Source organism: Pezoporus flaviventris, unplaced genomic scaffold (assembly GCF_033815535.1).
Source record: "Pezoporus flaviventris isolate CSIRO_AGI_PZ_B2104156 unplaced genomic scaffold, CSIRO_AGI_Pfla_v1 ptg000154l, whole genome shotgun sequence".
NCBI lineage: Eukaryota > Metazoa > Chordata > Aves > Psittaciformes > Psittacidae > Pezoporus > Pezoporus flaviventris.
The window spans coordinates 911,576-930,422 of NW_026892702.1; the positions used below are offsets into that span (position 1 = coordinate 911,576).

The 18,847-nt window shown below is 48.0% G+C and overlaps 2 protein-coding genes across 2 annotated transcripts in view; one reads left to right on the top strand and one right to left on the bottom strand.

Annotated features, from left to right (window-relative positions):
- The window catches only part of EXD3 (exonuclease 3'-5' domain containing 3), a 288,632-nt gene that overhangs the window by 193,861 nt on the left and 75,924 nt on the right, over nt 1-18,847 (bottom strand). Inside the window, 1 exon segment of the mRNA XM_061479599.1 lies at nt 2,614-2,678. Coding sequence (XP_061335583.1) covers nt 2,614-2,678 — 65 coding nt within the window.
- The window catches only part of LOC133283116 (ectonucleoside triphosphate diphosphohydrolase 8-like), a 157,825-nt gene that overhangs the window by 31,213 nt on the left and 107,765 nt on the right, over nt 1-18,847 (top strand). The window lies entirely within an intron of this gene.

Sequence of the window (18,847 nt, forward strand, 5' to 3'; positions counted from 1 at the left end):
TGGATGGGCTTGGAGCAAGCTGCTCTAGTGGAAGGTGTCCCTGCCTGTGGCAGAGGGTTGGCACTGGATGAGCGTTAAGGTCCCTTCCAACCCAAACCATTCCATGATTCCATGAGGTAAGCAGCAGCTCAAAGGGCAGGGCACCAGCTGCCTCTCAACAAGGTTTATGCTTGCTGCAGGTGTAGGGCTTGTCTGAAGGGCGGTGATGACCTGAGCATGGACGAGCCCATCTCAGTGTCAGTAACAGTGGGGACGTTCGTGCTGTGGTCCCCACGCTGTGGGCAGCTGTTGCTGTGCCACCGCCTGGCTCCACCACAGCCCCCCTCTTGTATAAAAAGACTTTGCCTGTGGCTCAGAAACACATCCTCCAGGCTCAGATACACGCTCCTGGCCGTGCCCTAAAGGGAAGGCCGAGGGGGCCAGACACTGGGGAGCTGCAGCCCCTGTGCTCTGCAAACCCACATGTCCCACTGTCGCTGACATGGACAGTGGGATTGAGCGCGCCCTCAGCAAGTTTGCCGATGACACCGAGCTGTGTGGTTCGGTTGATACCCTGGAGGGAAGGAATGCCATCCAGAGGGACCTCGACACGCTTGTGAGGTGGGCTGATGCCAACCTCATGGAGTTTGACCATGCCAAGTGCAAGGTCCTACACCTGGGTGGGAGCAATCCCAGGCACAGCTACAGGTTGGGCAGAGAAGAGATTCAGAGCAGCCCTGCGGGGAAGGACTTGGGGGTGTTGGTCGATGAGAAAATGAACATGAGCTGGCTTCAGTGTGCGCTCACAGCCCAGAAAGCAACCATATCCTGGGCTGCATCAAAAGGAGCGTGACCAGCAGGGCGAAGGAGGTGATCCTGCCCCTCTGCTCTGCTCTTGTGAGACCTCACCTGGAGCATTGTGTGCAGCTCTGGCGTCCTCAACACAAAAAGGACATGGAACTGTTGGAACAAGGCCAGAGGAGGCCACGAGGATGATCAGGGGACTGGAGCACCTCCTGTATGAAGACAGGCTGAGAAAGTTGGGGCTGTTCAGCCTGGAGAAGAGAAGGCTGCATGGAGACCTCACAGCGACTTTCCAGTATCTGAAGGGGCCTATAGGGATGCTGGGGAGGGACTCTTCATTAGGGACTGTAGTGACAGGACAAGGGGTAACGGGTTAAAACTTAAACAGGGGAAGTTTAGATTGGATATAAGGAGGAAATTCTTTCCTGTTAGGGTGGTGAGGCACTGGAATGGGTTGCCCAGGGAGGTTGTGAATGCTCCACCCCTGGCAGTGCTCAAGACCAGGTTGGACGAAGCCTTGGGTGCCATGGTTTAGTGTGAGGTGTCCCTGCCCATGGCAGGGGGGTTGGAACTGGATGATCATAAGGTCCTTTCCAACCCTAACTATTCTATGATTCTATGATAACCATTCCCAAAACAAACCAAACATGTGAGTGTTACTCATGGGGTTCCTCAAGCTTTTCCACAGGGAAGCTGTGGTGCTCCTGCCCAAGGACACCTCAGTGGGAGGCTCTGTCTTTTTCAGAGTATTTTCCTTCACAATCCACACACATCCTGGGGATTGCAGTGCAGAGATTGTGATGATTCCTCTTTCCCACTGCTGTTCTGTGGCATAAACTGCCCCCAAGGCCTAACAATATTTTTTTCCTCCAACTCTAATATAACTTGACAGAAAGCTCAAGGCTTCAGAGTTGCTGAGCTCAAGCCTATGTCTGTGATGGACCATTCAGAAAGGCACCTCTCGCACTGTGTTTCCAGTTGTTCAATCATTCCAGCTGGGAGCCAGGCTATCAGTAATGTAAAGTCTAAGTGTGGCAGACAAGGAGAATGACTAAACGCTCCAGACACCTAGGATGGAGCACATACTCTGAGGTACTCAGCCACACAAGACACATTTCACACAGCTCTGTGGTGAGCTGCAGGTCTGCGGTCTTCTAGGAAACCATCTCTGCTCAGAACCTGCCTGAACAATGCAGGATTAAACATGGGAAACTCACCACTGAGCTGACAGATCCACTGCTTTTGTTAGTTTTCAAGCTCCCAATTCAGATTAAGTAAATTTTACTCCCTATGAGAAATTGCCAGTAGAGCTCACAGGGTGCTCTATCAAAAGACAGCACTGATTTTAGGGAGTGCAAATTGCATTCACCACTGTAAATGGCAAACCCAAACCGAATCAGAGAAAACAATAAAAATACTTTGACTGAAGGCTTTGATTTCATTCTACTTGGCAAAGAGCACTTTTCTATGGACTTCAACCCTAATTTTTTCAGCAACTAGAAATATTCCTCCCCTCCCCCAAAGATCCTCCATTTAATGGTCAAAAAAAGTGTTTAAAAGAAAACAAAAGCAACTTTGATTTTTTTTCTCCCCTGCTCTGTAAGGCAGCTCCGTAAACTTCAGCTCTTTTCTATGAGCCCCTGAGCTGCTTCACATCACACAGAGCTACCTTTTCTTTTCACTTGTTGCTGCAAATGCAAAGGCTCTTCCCCTGTGTGCTGGAACTGAAAGCGATCATGAAGAATTGCAGGTCTGACCTAAGCGTTCTGCGTCTGGACATGCTCTGCATGCAGTTATTAACTGCAGCGTGAAGGGCCAGCTCAGCCTTACCTTCTCCATCTCTTTCTTTGTCCAGAGGAGTTGAAGGGCTTTCAGCAATAGCAGTGGGTCCCGGCCTGGAGGAGGGAGGGAGGGAGGGAGGGAGGGAGGGAGGGAGGGAGGGAGAAAGGGGGGAGAAAAACAAAACAAAACAGATTTATTGGCTCTGTACAGGCAGCCCAGACACACTGGGGCATTGTTTCACCCAGGAGAAATCAGCTACTCCATGCCACTGTGTTTGAAACCACCACCCTTCCAACTGTCACTCAGGATTAAAGTGCTAAAATCCTCGCTCTGAAACCCTCACAAAATAACAGACATCAACTTTAACTAAACACCCGCATGGGCTCCAATACTGAAAAGCTGTACTGGTGCATGTACAACAACTGTGCTGCATCCAACACATTCCTTCCTCTGTTAATATCAAACCAAAACGGTCCTTGAAGAGGAAGCACCTTGCACAGGTTGGAAAGGATTATCAACACACTAATTTGTAATGAAATGGCTCTGAAGTGTTTAACCTCATCACAAGCTGTGGATGGAAGATGCAAGTGGGTGAATTTGGGAAGCTCGGGCTCTAGGTGCTTGGCAGCGTGTGTGTGAGCGCAGCCGGGCCAGCCAGGGGGCTGGGAGCAGCCTGGGTCAGATGCGGTCTGAGGAAGGGGAAACATGAAATGCTGCTGGGATTAGTGGCAAGGCTGAAAAACAGCGATCAATTATTTCAAAAGGATGTGATTTGGAAGTTTTCTCTTGCCTGTAGGGACAGGCCAAGGGGAATGGCTTTAACCTGCCCGAGGGGAGACTGAGATGAGCTCTTAGGCAGAAGCTCTTCCCTGTGAGGGTGCTGAGGCGCTGGCACAGGGTGCCCAGAGAAGCTGTGGCTGCCCCATCCCTGGCAGTGTTCAAGGCCAGGTTGGACACAGGGGCTTGGAGGAAGCTGCTCTAGTGGAAGGTGTCCCTGCCCGTGGCAGGGGGCTGGAAGTGGATAAGCCTTAAGGTCCCTTCAACCCACCAGTCTTGGATTCAATGATTCTATGATCTAGTTCTAATTCATACCAGTATTATTCGTCATACCACTATTTCTGAACCAAATATTTTGGGATATTTCATTTTAAAAGCAGTAAGACTTTTGATATCTGTTTCTATTTATTTCCCAATCATTTACTTACGAAACCATGACTCAGAGTGTTCTGAATGAAAAATCTTCTACTGCATCAACAGTTTAAATGTGAAGAATGAATTCAGAAGTATGAATGAGTTCTCCAGAAACACCCCCCGTGCATTCAGTGAGCACCTCCTCTTATATTTTTATAAAGCCAAAGAAAAACATTCAACTGAAATGGAAACACCCTTTCAATCACCTTCTGCATTCTATGGTTCCTAAATAGCTCATTTCCAAGTGGTAGATTTCTTGCTTAGTCTCCCCTCTCACTTCATATTTCAGGTCACAAAAAGCTACTTCAACTGAGAAAAGCTCCACCTCATCCAACCCCGCTCTGAAGCACTGAGTTTATGAACTAGTTTCAGTAGCAAGCTGATTGCTGGTCGAGCCAAGAGTACAACAGTGCTCCCCTTACCCAGAACCTCTGGGAGACAGCAGCCAAATTAAAAGTGCCACATTTACAATTCAGAAGATACTATTTTCTCTCTTCTCTGGTTGTTCTGAAATCCTGAACTCTCCAAACACTGCCTGTTCTCGCTACTGCAGCTCCTTGGAAAAGTCTCTTTTTACAACAAAACAGCAGAAAATCCAGATCTCTCCACAAAGTTAGTGACTAAACATTAAATTCAGCCCATGTGTGTGTGCACATGCACATATATGTATATATATATACACACACACACGCATCCCCCCTCCTCTTGGCCTGGCTCCCAAAGAAATTTATACACACACAGGAAAAAAAGTAGCCTGCAGCCCAGTGTGTAACCAAATACACTGTAAATCTGAGCTGTAATTAATGCAGTGACCAAGCTGGAATGATACAGGAAATGAGAGCAGTTAGGAAAGCAGTGGTTTGCTCCAGATCCAGCCAATAATTCAACTTGTTAAAAAGCTTTCTAAACCTCAAGCAAAAAACCATGCCCTTTTCTTATGTGACTTTTTCCTACCTCACCTCCCTGTCACAGAAATGTGATCTCAGGTTTTTCAATACATAGATGCATGGCAACCATCTCTCAAGCCAATCTGAAAGGACTCAGCATGTTGCCAGCATGCCACAGGGCAAGCATGGGTCAGGAGAAAACCACCTTCGCCCTCCCCAGCCCTGGAAGGGAACACACTCACTGGGTAGTTATGTCCACACCACATCTCAGGGTGCTGCAGAGCCCTGCAGCAAGAGAAGGTCGACCGTGGGGACGGCAACCACCCATCTTCTGGCATGATCTGTCAAAGGTTTTGCTCTCTGTTCAGAGACCAGATGCTCTCTGTGTTCTCCATGCATAAGAAAGAGGCAACTCCCACTCAGTGCTCCAGAACTGGGACTGAACAGGAGAGAAATCACTGAAATCCTAACTGCAGTACTCTGGTGTCAGAACAGTGCTGTATCATAGAATCATAGAATCCCAGACTGGTTTGGGTTGGAAAGGACCTTAAAGCTCCTCCAGCTCCAACCCCTGCCACGGGCAGGGGCACCTTCCACTAGAGCAGCTTCCTCCAAGCCCCTGTGTCCAACCTGGCCTTGAACACTGCCAGGGATGGGGCAGCCACAGCTTCTCTGGGCACCCTGTTACCTCCTTACCTGGTAAAGCCTTGTAGGTACCTAAAGGTGAAGGGCAGTCAGAGGCTAAAATAAGAATCAGTCACTCCTAGAGCCAAACATATATGAGACAACAAAGCAACATTATGCTTCAGCCCTGTCCCACCAGAGTGGAAAGACACCGCAGTTCACGTTGGATCTTGGGCTATTGTATCTAGCTACCCTCCAACTAGGACAGCAGACATCAGTGTGAAGGTGCACATCATTTTGGCTCCTGAAAGAAATGAACAAACCATCTTTCTCCTCCAGGACCTCATCATGGCTCTCCTGGACCCTTAAAGAGTGAAAAACGAGTGTCTTGGCATAGATAATGAAGCAGTAACAGCGCTGCTACGTTCCAGCAGGAATACCAAATTCCTGCTCATCCAACACCTGAGAAGGAACCAGAGAAGCAGCACAAAAGTAATGCCAGGGTATACAAAGAAAAAGGACTGGACCATGAAACCATGGAGTTTCATAAGCCTTCCAGAACAAATATGGAGAGCAGATGATCAGCCAACACAAAAGGGAAAGAGGAAGAAATACATGACAAGAAAACACAAAGCATCTGGGCTCAACTCAGAGGACAAGAACAGGAACATTCTGGAGCAACCTCCTGACACTGTAGGAGCAAGAAGTGGCGATTGCTAAGTTACACGTATTAAATCAACGACAGAACAGTGGCTGTAAATGCAAGGCTAGGTCATGGAGGCCAGAAAAACACCTTCATGTGTCACCCCAGGAACACCCAAAATCTCCACTTCTAGAGACTCCTGCACACTGAGGAGGTGCCCAGCTGTGAGTAAGGGCCATTCAGTGAGCAAAGCAAACAGAACTAGGATGGGGCCATGTAAAACTGCATAAAAAGCAGCAGAGCAAGTAGGAAAGCACCAGCTCTGACTGCTCCCATCTGACAGCAGCCAAGGGTGGCCAGGTCTACCATGCTGGAGAGGCCAAGCCTAGGCTCAGGCAGCTAATCCCATTCAGTCCCTGGGTCAAGTGGAAGAGAAAGTGCTTAGTCTGACGCTGATCCTTCACAGCTCAAAACACCTCACAAAGCTTGACAAAAACAAGGCTATAGCACTTTGGAGGAGCTCTCAGAAACGCCCATCTGCACCCACTCCATCAAGACACAAATGATGCAGACTTCTTGGGGAAAGACTTAGATAAGGGCATTGGACAAGGGCCTGTAGGGACTAGGCAAGGGGAATGGCTTTAATCTGCCGAGAGGAGACTGAGATGAGCTCTTAGGCAGAAGCTCTTCCCTGTGAGGGTGCTGAGGCGCTGGCACAGGGTGCCCAGAGAAACTGTGGCTGCCCCATCCCTGGCAGTGTTCAAGGCCAGGTTGGACACAGGGGCTTGGAGCAAGCTGCTCTAGTGGAAGGTGTCCCTGCCCGTGGCAGGAGTTGGAGCTGGATGAGCTCTGAGGTCCCTTCAACACAAACCAGTCTGGGATCCAACGATTCTTCATCTGACAGTTTCTCCAAACAATATGCTCCTGGTTTAAAAATTTTAACATGAACTTATTTCCTTTGGACATTTTTCATTCTGAAGACCCATTTCCCCACCCTGCATCAGGCACCAAAACTGGAGGAGATGGTACATCAAGTGTTTTCCAGTTCTCAATATCTGCGGTTACATTTCAAAACCATATAAACCACAAGGCTTATATTTTTGAGTTAGCAAAGTGCCTTTGAGGAAAGCCATCAACTACTTTCTGTTCATTCTCTGCTCCTCCTTTGTGCACACATCACTGGAAACCTGCTGTGATCACAACAAAAGCGGTGCCCGCGGGCTGCTGAGCTACAGCAGCGCATTTGCTGCTGCCTTCTTGCAAACTCCTGTTGCATTATTCACTGGTTCTGCTGAGCCCCCCTAGCAAGAGAAACCCACTTTCTAACTGAGACTCCCTGTGTGTCTTGCAAGGGGAAAGTGAGGCATCCAACCCAGAGGAGTTATTTACCAATGAGGAACATCTCTCACCACTTTGTCACTCTGTGTCAAACACCAGTGAATGCCCCATGACGCTGCAAAAATGACAGTCACTGATGAAAAGATGCAGAATGCAGAAAACCCAGGAACCCCTCAAAAGGAGGGGGTCTAACGGGACCAAAATGCAGGATCACATCCACCAACCAGTTCATTACGGATGAAATTCATGGATGGAAAAGGTTAAGAACAAAATGCTAAATGTCAGGTCTCCCTTTGGCAGAAGCTTATACCTCTGCCTTGCAAATTAATAAGATTGTAATTAATTTTTAATGGAATACATAACAAATCTAACTCACCCAGGAAACAATCAGTGAATCTTTACTCTTACCAGCTGTTTTGTGCACATTCTCTCCTAGTAAACCCCTGAAACCTGCCCTGTGTGAAAACTCCTGGGAGCCCCAGCAAGCCTTTGAGGTGGTTTTCTGAAAGGCAAAGAAAGGCTCTGGATGTGTCAGTGCCACCATGAGTGCAGGTAGCCCAGCTGTATCTAAAAAACTAAAACATATTCTTATATATGCAATGGACACACTGAGGGGGGAGCAGTCATTCAGCCAACTCCTGTTTTGGCAGCAGGATGGGTTCACCCAACGCTGTGTAATGTCAATGACAACCAATACTGAGTTGGGCAAGAATCAGTTCAAGTCTCTTACCAAAACCTACCTTGTCTAAGGTTTTTTCAGCAAGGTGCCAAGTTCACCCCAAGTGAATGCAGAAAGCAAATGGCTGCATTTTCTAGTGACACATTTTGAACCTCTATGAACAAAGCTGGTTTAATTAAAAAGATACAAAATTCCTCTAGAGAAACTCAGTGATTTTTCCACCTTCCACGTTTCTGTGCTGCGCCTCGTAAGGAGCACATGTAACAGAAATAAACCTCCTAATCTTGAGGACTTTTAAGCTAAAGAAAATGATTCCATATGGAATTTCTCCTTACAATGCGAAATGACATTTAAAAGACACAAACCCCATTTCAGACCATGCAGGTATTGTGCAATACACATTGTAAAATCCTGGGCTGCAATTAAACACAGAGGAAGTAGAGACAATAAAGAAACAAAAGTGCTGCATTATTTTAAACTAAGTAGAAAGCCTTAAGGAGAAGCCTGTGTATGTGACTATGTGGGTATGGCCAGCGGGGCATGGCCCTGCCACTCTCCCTTGGCTTTGTAGAGGCCTTTTCTGTCATTTGTTCCTACTTGGATTTATCCCATGGTATGGGGAGAGACACTGAACACACTGCAGAGCCATGGAGTGGGTAAAGATGTCATGCAGATGAGAATTAATGGTCCCCAATGAAAACAGATATGATATAGATTGAATACTTCTTTTAAAATCAGTTAGGCTTATGCCCAAAAAGGGTTTGGTCCTGCCACATCTCTGTAGTGCTCTGAAGACTCACCTTCAAGAGATGCTTAAACCTCAACTCAAATCACTCTGGGATTCTGTGAACTGGGAACTTTGGGCAACTTCTTGCTTATTACTGTATCTTCTGAAGTAACTGTGTGGCCATCTCAGCTTTATGCAGGTAAAACATCACCTGGCAGCAAGGCCAATGTTAACTTTCTTCCTCAGTTGCAGAGGGAGGGAAGAACAAAGGGTTATTATGCATCATCAGCTGCAGTACAGGGGTGGGATGCAGCTTTATTTCAGCAGGTCAGAACTCGATAGATAGGCTACCCTGAGAAGTGGGTTTGTGGCTATTGCTGCTCCATCCCCCTTGTACCGATCCATTCTCCAGCTCTTATTGAGAACACGTGCTCTAAATGACATTTAATGGCATTGCTGTAATTTGCCTGTATTTTTGCAAACAGTGCCAAGGATCATGTTTCCTACTTTACCTGCAAGGAAACGCAACCTCTGCTGCTTTGTATCTGCACCGACAATGGAGCAGGGCTCAGCCACCCTCCTCTGCAAAGCCAGGGTCAGCTCTTCCTCGCCCTCATCCAATTCGCTCTGCATATAAAAGCCACAAAGGATTGTGCCTAATGGACATGGCACTGCACCAAATAGTTATAACTGGGAGTGGAAAGAAGAGGAAAATGAAAATGTAGTTTTCCCCACAAAGAATCCTAAACCCAAACAACTTAGCAAGCAGCCAAGAGGGCACAGCTCCCAGCTCCTGAGGAAGCATGCTGAGGAGGTCTGTACCAAGGCAAGAAACTCTGGGAACTGCTGGGCTTGTCCTGCATCCCCCCCACACCCCCATGCCCCACAGCACGTGCTGCTTCAGTGAGGTCTGAGTCCATCCCATGCCCCTAGAGTTTCTCCCCACATTAGTGCCCAGCACATGTTCCTCAGGCTGGGAAGTGAGCGTGGACCTGTGCGCCCTGAGCACCCATCACCTAATGACTGTCCACACCATCTTCTGACCAGCTCTGCGAGGTCACGTGAACCAAGGCACTCTATGGCTCTTGGATACATTCTCATCATCAGTTAAACTGCCTACGGGTGTCTTAAGGGAGACTGATGATTTTCAGGGATATCGCTCACATTCCAGTAATACCACGGGCAGGATTAGTTCCCGATGCATCCTTCTCCATCCTGAACACTACTTTTAAATGTAAACCAGCACCACATTGGGACAGGGAGGATGTTCACTCATGAGAGTGTTTGGGGAGACCTTACAACAGTCTTCCAATACCTAAAGGGGCCTATAAGAAACTTGGAGAGGGGCTTGGAACTGGATGAGCTTTGAGCTCCCTTCCAACCCAAACCAGTCTGTGAGTCTGTGATTCTGTGATTTCAGATGCACCTGCACCAGGGGGTTCAAAGGCTCACTAACGTTTTCCCATGGCAGAGTCTGTGCCTTAGGAACAACAGATATTTCCAGGAATGATAACAGCTCGTTTCCAAGAACTCTTGTGACTAAGGATTAAACCATCAGTGATTCATCCCCATCCCCACCAACTGCAGCAATGAGACACCCACTAAGAACAAAGAGCTCCCGCGCTCTCTGCTGGCAGGGGAAGTCCCAGGTAGCAGTGTCTGCAGCCAGCCAGAGGAATGCTCTGTAAGAGCCTGATCCATTTAAATGTTAATTACATCCCACCACTGAATCCTCCACTGCAAAACATACAGGAGGCTCAGATGTCACAAAACCATTTCAGAAGCTTTAGCGCCATTTCCAGAGCTCCAAAACTCACCATCCCAGCTCCCAGGTCCTTAACTGCCTCTCCCACAGAAGACAAATATGCTTTGAAAATGTATAACTCTGTGGGTTTAGCTGAATTCAAATAAGGAAGTGAAGCAGCAAGATGGAGAGGGTCCTGCTCTAGAAGGTATGTGTGGCTCCCTCCAGCCTTCAGCTCGGCTTCCAGCTTTAGCTACAGCTTTCTCATCGACTGAGCTTTGAACCCCACCACACAGAAGGCTTCAGAAGGCTTCCAAAGGGAAGTAACCACAAGCAGTTACCACAGGCTTAGAAACTCCACACACCACACACCTCCCCTGTAATTTAACATTAAAGATGAGCCTTTGGGGCGGTCTGTGGATCTCAGTTCCCCAAAGGAGAAGCATCTCTCACTTATCCTCCAGTTCTGCAGTCACGCATTGAGATTCACCTTTTGCTCTAACACGGTCAGTGGAGGATTCTGCATCGGCCATGAGGGAAAAAAAAGGGCCCCAAACACAGCGAGCTCCTCACTTGATTATGAACATCAGCTCATTGTCAGCAGCCAGAACCCTCATTTAGCAGGAATGGTTCCTTGTATCTCCAGTTGCTGACCAGCTCTCACTGCTGTGGTACATTTCTCCCAGCCCTGTGATGCTCTTACATGAAAGTCATCTACTCCTGCTTGCCAGCGGAGAGGAGACCTTTGCGCCCTGGGTTTCTCCTTCAGCCTCTGCACAGGAGATGATGTACCCATGACTGGAATTGTTACTGGAATGAATGTGCTCACATCCCCTAATGCACAGCCATGAGGTAGTCCAGAGAGCACTTGGAACTGTGGAACCAGTTTATGTTTTGGTTCATAGGCCAGATGGAAAATTCAGGTCAATACAAAACAATTCTCCCTATCCCAGTTCTCCCCCTGTATCAAAAGCAGCAGGAAAGCTTCACTGGAGTTCAAATGAGACAGTTGTTCCAATCAGCAGGAAATATTTTGCTTCACTTTAGGGGGGAGATCAGTATCATGGAATCCCAGACTGATTTGGGTTGGAAGGGACCTTAAAACTCACCCAGTCCCAACCCCTGCCACGGGCAGGGACACCTTCCACTAGAGCAGCTTGCTCCAAGCCCCTGTGTCCAACCTGGCCTTGAACACTGCCAGGGATGGGGCAGCCACAGCTTCTCTGGGCACCCTGTGCCAGCGCCTCAGCACCCTCACAGGGAAGAGCTTCTGCCTAAGAGCTCATCTCAGTCTCCCCTCGGGCAGGTTAAAGCCATTCCCCTTGGCCTGTCCCTACAGGCCCTTGTCCCAAGCCCCTCTCCAGCTTTCCTGCAGCCCCTTTAGGCACTGGAGCTGCTCTCAGGTCTCCCCTTCAGGAGCCTTCTCTTGTCCAGGCTGCCCCAGCCCAGCTCTCTCAGCCTGGCTCCAGAGCAGAGCTGCTCCAGCCCTCGCAGCATCTCCATGGCCTCCTCTGGACTCTCTCCAACAAGTATCTAGAAGCTCATCTTCTGGTGGTTCTTTGCCATTTTTCAGGCAGACCTGATTTAATAGAAACATCTAATTCAATTATGTAGCTTGAATACAGGACAGCAAGGTATGGGCCAGCAGTTCCTGAATTGTAGTCTCTGGGTTTCATCTGCTGCATTAATGTGACAGCATGCAGTACCATGTCACAGGGTTAGCTCTACTAATTGTATTTTCTCTAATATCCTTGCAAAAGCTTATCACAAAGCATTCAGCTCTGCATTCAATGTTGATTTCATGTTTCTCATTTGATTGTTGTAGAGAAAAGCTGGAATTCCTCAGATACCATTAGCTGAGGCCACCCCTTCCTGAGCTCACCATGTTAAGCCATACCTTGGTCTCTATTGCTGACTGCATTGTTACTGAAAAGTCAAGATGTAGAAACCAAATAGGGACATGGCTGAGAATGAGCTGCACAGGCAGAACACTGGGAGAGAGGAACTGCCATGCTGGAGAGGAGAAAGGGAAATGGACAATGGTGGGTAGAGTAAAAGTGTACTGAAAGCAATACAAGTATTTCTAGAAAAGAATCCGGTCTGTCTCAATGGCAGTAAAAGCCATTCTTTAACTGAGGGCAAAAGAGATCCCTTCATTCTGAGACATTCCAGTTATGAAAACATAATAGGAAACCTCACAATTTTGCTAATACATGCTCCATTTCTCAGTGAGTCACAAGTTCACATTCTTCTAAGGCAACCTCCCAACTGAAAACAATCCCCACACTTGAAGCAAAAGAATAATAAAGCACACATATGCTTCTTATAAAACAATCCGGACAAATAACCATGGCTTTTGTTTTCATAATGGCTAAAATTCATCATTTCCCCCCCCAAAAAACACAGATCAAACAAAAAGCGCTCTCATTAAAAGCAAAGGCTGGTTTGTCTGAGCAGGGCAGCCAATCCCATTTGCCTCTTATTTTCTTAGTGCTTTCAGTCAATGAAGGGAAAGGAGAGCTGCTGAGCACACAACTGCCATCAGACTGGGCCAGCTCAGTGGCCCCTGCCCTGGTACTGGGACCAAGGGCCTTCCTCTCCCCACCACTGGACACTCACACTCCCCTCTCCCAGCTGGTGCATGCAGACACCTGAGCAGCACCACAGGGTGCAGCAACATGAGCAGGAAAAGCCTTTCAGACCCAGGAACAACTAAAGAAATAACAATGAGACCTAACCACGAAGTTCCGTGGCTTTGGGAACATCCTCACACAGCCTGAGATGACCCTGCTCCCAGGGAGCAGAAACATCCCATCCCCATGGTCCCATCCCACAGTGGCCAAGCATCTCACAGCGTCAGTCTGAACATGGTTTTGGGTCACCCACCATCCCAACCAAGCAGAAGTCATTTTAGGACACTTCCCATACACCCTAGCTTGTCAAGGAGAAGTGCACCTAGTTTTGCATGAGTAGCAATTCTAAACATAACATTAAGAAGTTGCTTTGTAGGCAGCCATTGAAATACAAATCAATAAAAGCCTAAAAATGGAACAGTCTTAAACCTTTTGCAAGTAATTGGCAACACTGATACTGGTTTCCTCATCTGTTAAGACATGTTGTGACCTCAATATCAAAGGTTAGTAAGCACCAAGATCATACAATCCTAGAACCCCAGACTGGTTTGGGTTGGAAGCGACGTTAAAGCTCACCCAGTTCCAACCCCTGCCATGGGCAGGGACACCTTCCACTAGAGCAGCTTGCTCCAAGCCCCTGTGTCCAACCTGGCCTTGAACACTGCCAGGGATGGGGCAGCCACAGCTTCTCTGGGCACCCTGTGCCAGCGCCTCAGCACCCTCACAGGGAAGAGCTTCTGCCTAAGAGCTCATCTCAGTCTCCCCTCTGGCAGGTTAAAGCCATTCTCCTTGGCCTGTCCCTACAGGCCCTTGTTCAAAGTCCCTCTCCAGCTTTCCTGCCTCTGCAGGTTTCATCCCTGTCCATTTCTGTACATGTAGATTGCAGGAATTACCTCCATTCTGTTTACTTCCATATCTTCAGTCTGAGCATCAGAGGGGGATGAAAGGAGCACACACTAACCTACCACCAGTAGTACTTCACCTTGGCTCACAAATGCTGAATGACAGTTCCCTGCATCACACAGCACCGTGCCCTGGAAGTCACCACATGCAGTCTGCTGCTTCCCCCCACTCCTCTTCCCTTGGCCATTCCTCCAAGGCACAGGTACCCAATGATCCCCGCTGCCAGGCCAGCTTCCCTTCTGTCCCTCAGGCTGAGGGAAGACTTGACACTATTGCCACATTCACACACTCCTCCTTCTCTTCTCCTCCCTCCTCCTCCTCCTCTGCCTGCATGGTAGGACAGGCTGCAAGCAACTGAAAGGGCAGAGAGGAGCACCTTGGATCCATGCTCTTGATGGGCAGTATATTGAACCAAACTGATTTGCATGTTATATATAATGTAATTAAAAGACCCAAGTAACCAAGGTGGAGGTGAGCCATTTGCCCAGGCTGAATGAAGCTCTCCACAGGCAGAGTGCAACTGCTACTTTGCTTATGTTGAAGAAAATAGTGGTAAAATTCCTTCTTCTTCCTACAGCTAATTACACCTCAGCGTTATGCTAAAGCTCTGTCTCCAGCACCAATACTCAGTGTTGCCAGAGAAAGCAAGGATCTTCAAATAACATGTTCTTCATTCGTATCTCTGCTCCCAGTGCTGCTGTGGAAAATCCCACCCTGAAGTGTCAGGAACAGTTCCAATTAATCCCAAATGTGCCCCAAACACTGAATCAGCTCCCTCCATGCACACAGCGCTGCAGGTCACCTTCAAGTGACTGCAGAATAGCCAAATGTATTTCCATAAGCCAGCTGGCTCACCCCAGTCTGCTCTAGGGCATGTTACAGATGTTACACACAGGCAAAACCCTGCCTGGTACTGCATACGGTGCGTCCATGGACTGGAGTTTGCTTTGGAATTTTTCAGGGTTTCCAGTACGAGATACAAGGCTGAATAAAAGATCTCACTACTACCGCAGATCAATGAGTAATGCCTATTCACTTGCAGAATTTAGAGGTGCACCCTCTCAGTGAAAATAAAAACTCATCTTTGAGAGGTCCTACACATGAGCTCTTGGGAGGGCACGTAGAAAAGAAAGGCTACCTGTCAGCTCCCCCCTCGTGGCTGAACAGATTTGATGGTTTCTATGGCAATGGGGAGGGTAACGGGGCTGCTTGGTTACAATGATGACTGACGCACATCTCAAACAATCGCTCTCTTCCTGTTCATATGACATAAGAAAAACAGGATGCTGAGAGGTGTTTATCTGAATGAGCAAGATAAGCAAGCTCAGGGCATTTCTGAAAGTCGAAGGTTTAACTAACAAGATGTTATAGATTTTCTGTGGAAAAAGAAACCCAAGTGCTGCAGTGCTGAATGTGATTAAATTATGCATGGAAAGATCCTTTCCTTTTCCCGAAGGAAACTGTTGAGGAGCTGTTATATGAGCCATGAATACCAATGGAAAGTCTTTTTAGTGTGAGATACTGAGTTACACCGCTGAATCAAAATGGAGAGAAACAGCTTAGCGTGCAATATCCTGCTGCCTCCCCAGCCCCTGGTCAGCTCAGGGATGGCTGATGGGGTGGGCTACAGAGAATTGGGGTGCTGCAATGGACCAAGGAAGCCAGGCTAGATTATAAAGTGGTTTGTGGCAATAAGCACCATTTCACAGGCACTTCTTAGGCTTTTCACTCCACCTGAGTAATCAGCTTAGCATCAGGGCCTGGGGGGGAACCTCATCACAACTTCACCAGTGACAACATGCCCAAACCATTGAGCAGAGGATGGTGCTGCAATCACAGCTCTCCACTAATCAACACAGCAGCACACTGCAGTTTAAAGATGAAAACCAGCTCATGTCCAAAAAGCACAACATTGCTTCAGGACTTAAAAGTCTCCTCAGTCTCCAGCCCCACAGGAGGATCAATACTGCTAAATATTTTGCCTTGGGGTGTCTAAGAATTAGCTGTTATCTCTGGAACACAGAAGTTGAACTATCTTTCATGCCTTTCTTTGTTCATCACTTTGCCTATTTAAAATGTGCATGCAATTTAAAATAGAATATTCATTAAGGCCTTTTGCATGTCATCGTATCCCATGAAGAACCACACCACACACCACAATGCTCCAGTCATTCACAACTGTACACTGTACACTGCTGGACACACGGCCTGACACTGATGACCTGGTATCAACACTACTTTGGTTTGGAGTACGTTGGCCACCGCAGACCTATGGGAGCACTTGGTTAGAATAATGATGTAATAGAGGATGTAAAAAGTCTTCAATAGAAAATGAGTACAATAAGATATTGAAGTGAAGGATACTAAATATGAGGACTCAGTAGCAGTTTAAACAAGTGAGCAGTGGGAAGTAGAGGGAAGTGGAGCACCATGCAGTTGCTAGGGACTGAAAGATCCAAGTGCCAACGCACTGTCACAACAGCTCCATCCTGAATTGACTGAATGCAATATTTACCTTCAACAATTATTTCTGCCATCTAGAGCATAACCTGTCCAGAAGCTACCACAGACTTCATGAGCCATTAGTTCAGAGCAGGTTCAGAAGTGAAGGCGCTGCCTTTGGAGCTCTGGGAGCACCAAAGCAAACCCATCAGGAAGTCTGTTCTGGCTTCCTTGGCAATGCAAACACATCACCAAGTTTGACACAAAGCTACCTAAACAATCCAGTGCTCTGCAGGAGTCTGTGAGCTGCAGTTCTGTAAAAGCCTTTCCAAGTGGTTGCCCTTCTCCACCAAAGGCATTTGAAAGAAAGACCTTCGAAATCTTTCTATCAGACTTTCATGCAGCCAAGGACATACTGATCTCCCAAATGGAATCCTTTCACAGCCCTTACTGTGACCACTTCAGCACTTTGTTGCAAGTCAATAATGCTACCAAGCCATGCCCCAGAGCAGCAGTGCTGGACAAAGTGCTGTCACAAAGAGCTGCCAACAGCACAAAGACAACAGCCTCCAAGTCTGTATTTTCCCTTCTCTACATCGAGCAGAGGTTGATTTCCTCAAAGAGCTACACCTCAGGCTGTGCCTCACAGGAAGATGCTGCACTTCTTCCACACCCAGGCACTGGGAAGCAAAGGGGTTTACCCAAAGTATTCCAGCAGAACTTTGATGCAAATCTTGTCTTCCCATTTGGTGCACACATTCCAGTCAGTATCAAAGGAACAAAATGGAACCCCAATCATTGTCTCTGCCTTGGCTGGCTGACAGATCCACTCGCAGCCTTTAATTCTAGGAAGTGAGTGACTGAAGTCTCATGACAGCCAAAGGCCCCCTCCTTCATCCCAACTCGCTGCTTGTCTTGGCAGTAGCCAGGTTAACGCTGCCTCATTTGGCCTGCAAGGGAATGCAGGGCAGGTAGAAAGAAGGAAGGACAAAGACAGACAGAGAGGTCATTCAACAGGCTGAGAGACAAAGGCTGGTGGCAGGATGAAAGAGCATGGAATGACAGCAGGACCCAGCCAAGCCAAATAAAGTTTTCCTTGAGTGACTACATCTGCTGGAGAGTCCCCAGCCTGCAGTCTCCTCTCAGAGAAATTCCTTCAATTGTGTCTAGGACATTCTGAAAATCCCAAGCAAAGTTTCTCTGTAATCATGAAAGCTCTGAACTGTGTGAACTTTTGTTATGCTGAAGTACTGAGAGCTTTCTACGGGCTTCTTGAAGTAGAAGCTGAAAACAGCTTTCCAGAAGATTTTCAAGAGGCAGAGCCCTGGGGAGGGAGAGCTGACCATAAATCTGGATTTCTTTTGCCCCAAGATAAAACCTACAATTTAGGAAAGACCTTTCTCCCCCCCAGCACCTGTGTAGCTGTGGACAAAGAGCATCCAGAAGGAAATGAAAAGAGACACCTCCTTTGTTTAGGCAAAATTAAAGCAGGTTAAATGAATGATCTGGAAAGCCAAAGCCTACAGTTCTGTCAAAGGCCTCCCTTGCTCCCTCCCTGCAAGTCAAGAGGGACGGTGGCTCTTCCACAGCCACCAATGTCACTCACTCCTGAGCTGGTGGTGGAGAGCGGGCAGCTGGGCAAGAGCCAACACAGAACAGAATCACAGAATCAACCAGGTTGGAAAAGGCCTTTAAGATGATCCAATGTGACTGCTCCCCAGCACTGCCAAGGCCACCACTGCCCCATGGCACTGAGGCCTCGTCTCCACGGGGTGTGAACACTCGCAGGGACGGTGACTGCAGCCCTGCCCTGGGCAGCCTGTTCCAATGCCTCAGCACCCTCTGGGGCAGGAATTGTTCCTCAGCTCCATCTAAACCTGCCCTGGGGCAGCTTGAGGCTGTTTCCTCTTGTCCCATCCCTTGTTCCTTGGGAGCAGAGCCCAGCCCCTCCTGGCTCCATCCTCCTGTCAGGCACTTGTAGGGAGCCATCAGGTCCCCCCTGAGCCTTCTCTTCCCCAGACTGAACAACCCCACCCAGCACTAAGCTGAACACCCAGCACCTCTGCCTAGACCACCGCACGTCAGGCTGCCACAGGCATCTTCTTGTGTATGTGAAAATGAACACTTGCAAGCCAGAAAGACAGATTAATATTAAACAATTCTCGAAGTGGCTGAAAGAACCATGATCCTGCCTTGACCAGACCCACTCCTGGGCTCCCTGAATGCCACTGCCCACCAGCTCCACATCACGGGTCCAACTCTTGTCTGCAGCAAACCTCCTGCCAAAGCTCCCTCAGCTTCATGCCTGTTTTCCAGCATTCATTTGTACTCTGCCACTCACTGTGCTAACCAGAAATGCCAGAGCTCACCAACTCCAGGGACCTAATTTCTCTCCTTCCCAACCCAGGCACCTGCCTGCACACCACAGGTAACCAGATACTTGTAGTTACCAAACCTGAAGGTCAGGCACT